The sequence below is a fragment of the Psammomys obesus genome, unplaced genomic scaffold (assembly GCF_907164565.1).
Source record: "Psammomys obesus unplaced genomic scaffold, mPsaObe1.curated_primary_1811, whole genome shotgun sequence".
Taxonomy (NCBI): domain Eukaryota; kingdom Metazoa; phylum Chordata; class Mammalia; order Rodentia; family Muridae; genus Psammomys; species Psammomys obesus.
In genome coordinates, this window is record NW_026585895.1 from 44948135 (window position 1) to 44955860 (window position 7726).

The 7726-nt window shown below is 43.7% G+C and overlaps 1 protein-coding gene across 1 annotated transcript in view; it reads right to left on the reverse strand.

Moving 5' to 3' along the window:
• Positions 1 to 1153: 1153 nt before the first annotated feature.
• Positions 1154 to 7726, reverse strand: part of Mrrf (mitochondrial ribosome recycling factor) — a 53388-nt gene continuing 46815 nt past the window's right edge. Inside the window, exon 7 of the mRNA XM_055600128.1 lies at positions 1154 to 1654. Coding sequence (XP_055456103.1) covers positions 1577 to 1654 — 78 coding nt within the window. The 3' untranslated portion in view covers positions 1154 to 1576. The remainder of the gene's footprint in view (positions 1655 to 7726) is intronic.

A 7726-nucleotide genomic window follows, 5' to 3' on the forward strand; every position in this document is an offset into this window, starting at 1 on the left:
TCTGCTCTGCTGCTTGCTAGCGGTATAGCACCACTTGACAAACATATTCCTTGTAAAATGAGGCTGATATTGAACAATGGAAATGCTCCTTAGCCAGGCATAGTGGCACACACCTTTGATCCCAGTATTTGGGAGGCTGAGGCAGCAGATCTCTGTGAGTTCAAGGCCAGCCTGGTCTATATAGTGAGTTCAAGGACAGCCAGGGCTACGTAGAGAGACCCTGTCATCAGGGGCAAAAAATAAAAGAAAAAGAAAAAGCTCAACCACTTCCCTACTCCACTGTCTGGGAGTATCCAGTCCCTAACACTGTCTTATCTGTTTCCATATTTGTACATGAAGGTGATACATCTGTCCAGTTTCCTGTGAAGATTACCAATAATGCCTAAAAGATAGCTTTATTATAGTTAATGAATGAAAAAAAAATGATTGCAGGAGAGAAAAAAAAAGACAAATTAACTTAACTTGACACTGAATGCCATGCTACAACAGGTGAGCTGGTTCAGCCGATAAAGGTGGTTGGTGCAATACTGAGAGTCTGAATTCTGTGCCCAGGTCCCATACGGTGAAAGAGCTGACTCCTGGGAGTTGTCTGACCTCTATGTGAATGCTATGGTGGGTGCCTTCATATGTGTGCACACACACAACGATGCAAAAAAAAAAAAAAAAAAAAAAAAAGACGGGCCCGGGCCGCAACAAAGCCCCTGTCTATCAGAAGACAGGCCTTGGAGAAACGGCCCCTCATTTCCAAATAAATGTTGACAGAAGCAAGAGTGGGGTGACAGAAAGAAAGGAAAAGCATTTGGTCAGCAGCTACTAATTTTCTCACAACATAAATACACGGACAGCTTCAAGCGTTATCCTGTGCCATTCTCTCTGGTAATTTTGTCAAGATACAGACTACCAGAAAAGAAAAAGAGGTTTAAATAAGAGGAGCGGAGTCCAAAATGGACTCGTAGATCTCTGCCTAGATCTATAGGCAGAGACTAGCCAGAGGCTGTGACTGATGTAATGCAAACAGGGCAAGCTGGTAAGGAGCTCAGTACACACAGAACAGCATGTGGGATGACAGGCCAGGGGCAAAAGCACTGCTCTTGGTGGCTTTATAAACAAGCTCTGGGCTCGTCCATCCAAATCACTCTTTCCTCTGCAGCTGTTATTTTTCCAATTTATTTAGGCTTGATCATTAGCAGTCATGGTGAAGGCCCACATTATCTCAAATGAGTTTAAACAAGGGCAGGGTCTCATTCCCTGTGTGAAAGGAGGCTCCTGTGATGAGGAGAAGAGCTGCTGAGCCTGACAGTGGCCGGTGGTGACATCTCAGTCAAGGTAACTGCCAACAGCAGACATTCTCTGAGGGCTTTCATAGCAGGAGATTCAGAGCAGAACAAGGCCATGCAGGGAAACAAGGAAAACATTCGGTAAGTCTGAGCACCTCAACAGGAGGCTCAGGCTCCCTTGGAGGAGAGGAGCAGCAGCGACGGCCTCCAGTGGACGGTCAGGGCAGTGGAGGCTCCAGCTTGCCACCTAAGGGATGAGCAGAAACTAGGCTCCAGTGTGCAGCTGTGACTGCTAACTTTCATCCGAGGAGCTCTTTGGTCTTTGCTGCTAGATGCCGGTCCAGCTCTGCCACTGTGTCGTCGGCCATTTGGCTGATCTGCAAAAAGAAAAACTCAAGTTTGATGACTGAGGTAGGGGACAAATGTTCCTGGAACATGCAAAGGCTCCTGGGAAATACCGACAGTGACAAGGTTCACATTAACTGAGGCCACCCAGGCTCTGCACTAGGAAATGTATGCAAACACTGTTCCTGGTTCTCAGCAGCAGTCCTGCAAAACAGGTATGGTGAGTCTCCCTTTAAGATAAGAAAACAAGACAGACCATTTATTCAGGTACACAGTCAGAAAGTCCTAACACCGAACTTTAACACACAGCAGTCCGATTTTACAAGCCAACATTTAAAACTATTATACAGAGCAGAAAAGCCATGCTGCCTCTTAACAAGCAGTAGCTCAACCTTCCCAATGCTGTGGCCCTTTAACACAGTTCCTCATGTTGTGGTGTCCAATTATTTTTTATACTATTTCATAACTGTAATTTTGCTACTGTTATGAATCATAATGTAAGTATCTGATATGCAGGCTATCTGATATGTGACCCCTGTGAAAGGGTCGTTCAACCCCACAAAGGGGTCATTGCGACCCACAGGTTGAGAACGACTGTTCTGGAATTTCTTATACCTCAGCTACTCTATTTCAGAAAGCCTTTAGATGAGTTGATGGAAAGAATTGCAAGACCCTAGAGTTAAACAGGAAAAAGAAATGCACATCTGATCAACAAACAGAAAACGCAACAGACCGAAAAATGCAAATTAAAACAAGATACAGCTTCAGCTATCACTGCTAGCAAAACTTGATGTTATTGTTTTTAATTACAATATTCAGAACCAGCAAGCTACAGTGAATGGATAAGCTCCCATATCACAGGTAGAAATTCAAATTGATGCATATGCTCAGACCATTTAATCCCCAAATGCCTCAACTGGGAAATTATCAAGAGAACATGATCTGAACATAAAATTCTTTTTATGTTCTATTATATAAAATATTATAATTATTATTTTATGTATGGTTGTTTTGTCTATGTGTCTGTTTGTGCATCAAGTGTGTCACTGGAACCTGAGGAGGCCATAAGAACAGGTGAGATCCCTTGAACTAGAGTTGCAGATGGTTGTGAGCCACCATGTGGGTACTGGGAATCAAACCTGGGTTCTCTGGAACAGCCAGGACTCTTAAGCACTCAGCCAGCTCGCTAGCTCCAAGTTGTTGGTTTTTAATTCTATTTCTATGAGTGTTTGTCTACATGTATGTGTGCCATGTGTGTGCCTGATACTTGGTGAATTCCCTGAAACTAGAGTTAAGTATGGTTATGAGCCACCATGTGGGTGCTGGGGACCGAACCTGGGCAGAACAATGGGTGCTCTTCATCACTGAGCCAACTCTCTAGGCCCTAGCATCCAAATTCTTAAGGTCTAGGTATAAAAATGTTTGTATTGGTTTCAAAAACTTTTAAAACTTTAGGCTGGGTACGGTGGTGCATGCCTGTAATCCCAGCATGCCGGAAGGCAGAGGCTGGCAAATCTCAGGACCTCTGGAAGAGCAGCCGGTGTTCCTAACTGCTGAGCCATCTCACCAGCCTTGGCAGTGCAGGTTTTACTTGGTGGCATAAGATGTCTAGTTGGGACACTGTTTCCTCCATTATAAATTCCTTTCATTATAGATATACAACATGCCAAAATCTTAACATTCTATCTTTTTTGGTGGAAAGATAAGTAACGTGTTACTTAGGTCTGAACTGATATCCCACCTACGACAGAGCACACATCACATTCTCAGGAAGTATTTATTAAGAGAAGAATTGATAAAGTTCTCTGTGTTTTTCTGCAAAAAGTATGCATGCCTTTCTAAGAATGATTTAGTAGGTGTTGCAGGCTCCCTTCTAAGTCTAAATGGGGTTGAAGCGAAGACAGCAGCTTTGGCAGGAAGCTCTGGGGGCTAGCAGAGTGTGCAGATCTGTGTGTTCAGCAGCACGGCAGCTGCTTGACATCTTTATTTGCCGACCACAGGCCTTGGCCAGGAATTAGAAACTAAATACACGGTTTGAAAGAGCAGAAACTAAAAAGGACTTGCAGCAATTGGTCCCAGACAGAAAAGTAGCCAAGCTCTCACCATTCTAAAAGCTACACATTTTTCAGCTGGAAAAGCAGAGCTCCTGGGGCTGCCAGATACTGTGGGAAGAGAGGCTGGACTCAGAATGGCAGCTGGTTCCCTCCTCAGGAGTCAGTCACAAATGTAGGAGATTTGTGTCTCTGGTGCTGCCCTGTGTAGGCCAGGGTCAATGGCCAGCAATGCACCAGCGCTGCAGGCTGCCAGTCTGGACCAGCCACGGGTGAAGGCCACAGTAAGGTTATCAGGGGACTGAGAAGGACTGAGAAGTGGAAGGGTAGACCCTGCTAACGTGCGAGGACATGCGCAAGTGACACTCCACTCTTTGTGTGTCCTCACCCACCAGACGAGGGTGCTAGTCCCTTCTCCTCACTAACCATGAAGTGAAAAGAGGACTATACAAGCACACAATAATCTGCTTATCTTACACAAATGCTGTTGTGTGACTATGACTTTTACCACCACTTTACGACTTCAAGCTAACCCAGTAACGAAAGTATTTACTAGGTTTTTACCAGCTAATACAAAGGGCCCCTGGGAACAGGGCACTGTAGGCTCACCTTTTCATCTTTATCAGACTTTGTAAAACACTGATGACTAAGGACACCAGCAGCAGCAGCAGCTCCTACTGGTTAACAATCCACAGGACACATGAATGCTGTTGTTTCCTTTAGCATATTTTCACCTAGCAGTTGCCTAAGAGTTTCTATTGTATAAAATGTTTCTGTTAACTCATTTATTGAACTATGACCATCCCACATAAACCTGATAAAGTAGACAGAAAAGTTATTGTCCCCATTCTACAGAAAACCAAACCAAACTTGGACAAGATTGCTTCACCGACTCTGTCTGCCCACTAACTTATGTGATGTGGCGTGGCCAAAACCTCAGTCCAGATGGCCGGTTTGACAATCCCACTCCATAGCACCTGGCCTATTCCTTCCTCATTTCAGCCACACTGTGGTGAGGTCACTGAGAGGATCAGTTCCATTTCCTTTAAAATCACAAGGGCAGGAACCAGCGTGGATGAACAGTGTGAAATTTATCAAGGACCATCACATACTAGTCACAGTTAAGCACGTGTGTCTTCTGATCCTCTGATCACTCCTGGGAGATAGGGGCACAGACCATATGATAATAGCCTTACAGATAAGCAAAGAGGCCCCACAGATGACTGAAGCCATTTGCTCACTTTCAGAGCATGGAAGGAAGAGAGCTGGGGTCTGAATGCCTGACTCCGAAGCAAGAACCATTTTCACTCTCGCCTCGCTTTATTAAATTATGTTACATTATCAGCAGCACCATCATCACTGTGTCTGCTGGTTACAAGTTCGGAAAAGTGGAAGGACGACACGGACAGAGAAGGGGGTGATGGGAGCACAGAGCACAGCTCTGGGCAGGTCTGCACACAAGCCATCCTTCATGAGGATGGCCTTGCCAGGTTAGTCTCTGCCTGTCTGCGGGCCCTCCCCTCCTTCAGCCCCACCAGCACCCATCTTCACTCAGTTCAGAGAGGGCTGCTTCTCAGAGAAAGACAGCAGTGAAAGGATCTTGGCCAGATTCACTGGTGGATTCTGCCAAATGCTTTAATGTTCAGCAGGCCCGTTTATGGCAAACTGAAGCGAAGGTACCACAGCAGGCTGGCAGATGTCAAAAGAGTCCTGAGCAGGAACATCTCTGGCCCTGCAGCACAGGTGGTCTGGGCTAGGGCTAAGGGAGTCATGGGTCAGGAACACTGACTGAGCCAGAAACTACAGCTCAATCATTTCAATCTTATATACCAAAGGTGAAACAAATATTGTTATAAAATATTTCAAGAGAATCTGATCTCCAAGGAATCTTGAAAATGATTAAAAAAAGAGGCCAATTTCATAAAGTAAAAGGCTGTTCAGAAACCCATCACTGAAATGACTGTTAGTTTGATAATTAAAGCTACCGATTTTTGTATGACTATGTATCTTTAAAACATTTGATTAGACTAATGGTTTTATTTTAAGTGTCTTGGGTGCAGGCAGGCATGTGCACCACACATTTGCCTGGTGCCCACAGAAGTCAGATCCCCTGTAACTGAAGTTATAGATGGTTTTTGAATCTGGGTCCTCTGTAAGAGCAACCAGTGCTCTTAATCACTGAGCCAGCTCTCCAGCCACAACTTTTCTTTATTAAAATGTAGTTGCAATGTTTTGCTTAGTCTACTGTTTAAAAAACAAAAATTCACCTGGGTGGTGGTGGTGCACACCTTTAATCCCAGCACTTGGGAGGTAGAGGCAGGCGGATCTCTAAGTCCCAGGCCAGCCTGGTCTACAAAATGAGTTCCAGAACAGCCAAGGATTAAACAGAAAAACTTCCTCACACACACACAAAGTAAACAAACAAACAAACAAACAAATAATTCTTAAAAAGTCCATGTCAATAAATATTTTCTTAACCTCTATATAGATTCCAACTAATGGTTTCCAGTTTTTAGTTTTCTATTATTATACATAACACACTAATACATACACAGCCCCACTAATTAAGGTTGACAATTTCTTTTAGATACGTTCCAAAGTCATAAATCAGAAATAAAGGGTTTCGGGTATCTGTCATACTATCCTCTATGAAGGCTATAAAGGCTTATATTAACAAGAACAAACAAATTAATTATGAAAGAGGATATAAAGCTAATGAGTTTGTTCAGTTCTAATTCTGTCATTGTGGTGGATACTTCGTAAAATTCAACAATAAAATGTAAAGTCCAACACGAAACACCACAGGTACAGATGGCCTTAAAACAAAACAAAACTAGCCAGGCGTGGTGATACATACCTGTAATCCCAGCACTTGGGGAGGAAAAAGAAGGTGGATCTCTGTGAGACCAGCCTGGTCTACAACGGAAGTCCAGGACAGCCAAGGCTACACAGAGAAACCCTGTCTCAAAAAACCAACAAAAGAAAACAAAACTGTACTGTGTTTGTCTGTATTTCTGCACAGCATGTGAGTGTCTGGTGCCCAGGGAGGTCAAGAAGAGGCTATCAGGTCCCTTGTGGCTCGAGTTATAGATGGTTGTGAGTATAGCTGCTGCGAACAGAACCTCTGGAAGAGTGGTCAGTGCTCTTAGCTGCTAAGCCATCTCTCCAGCCCCCAGAATGGCTATTCTAACTGTACAGAAGTTCAGTGAGACATACAGATTTTTTTGAGTCTGGTTAATTTTAGTGTGTGTGTTTTAAATAATAGTTTATTTAAAAATCAAATATATTTTAAAAAATCAACTATATTAAAAAATCCATTTCAGGGGTTCTAGGTTATATCCATACATGGTCCTTGGCTGGAGAAACAGTCTCATAAAAGACCTCTGTGCCTTGATATAATTGGTCCTTGTGGAGCTACTGTCCTCTCCAGGTCATACTAACTCCTCCTTCTTTCATATGATTCCCTGCACTCTGCTGACGGTTTGGTTATGAGTCTTAGTATCTGCTTTGATACACTGCTAGAGTCTTTCAGAGGCCCTCTGCAGTAGGCTCCTGTCCTGTTATTTGTTTTCTCCTACATTCAATGTCTATCCCATTTGTCTTTCTAAGTGAGGACTGATGATCTTACCCCAGGTCCTCTTTCTTGTTCACCTTCTTTAGGTATACAGATTTTAGAACGTTTATCCTCTTTTATAGGACTAGTACTTACTTATAAGTGAGTATATACCGTGTGTGTCTTTCTGCTCCTGGGATACCTCACTCAGGATGATCTTTTCTAGATCCCACCATTTGCCTGCAAATTTCATGATTTCCTTGTTTTTAATTGCTGAGTAGTATTCCAGTGTGTAAAAATACCACAATTTCTGTATCCATTCCTCCGTTGATGGACATCTGGGTTGTTTCCAGGTTCTGGCTATTACGAATAAAGATGCTACAAACATGGTTGTAGCCCATGGTAGCTCAGTATCCAAGTGGGTTCCCTAGTAAGGGGAACAGGAACTATTTCTGACATGAACTCAATGGCTGCCTCTTTGCCCCCCCCCCCCCCGAGGG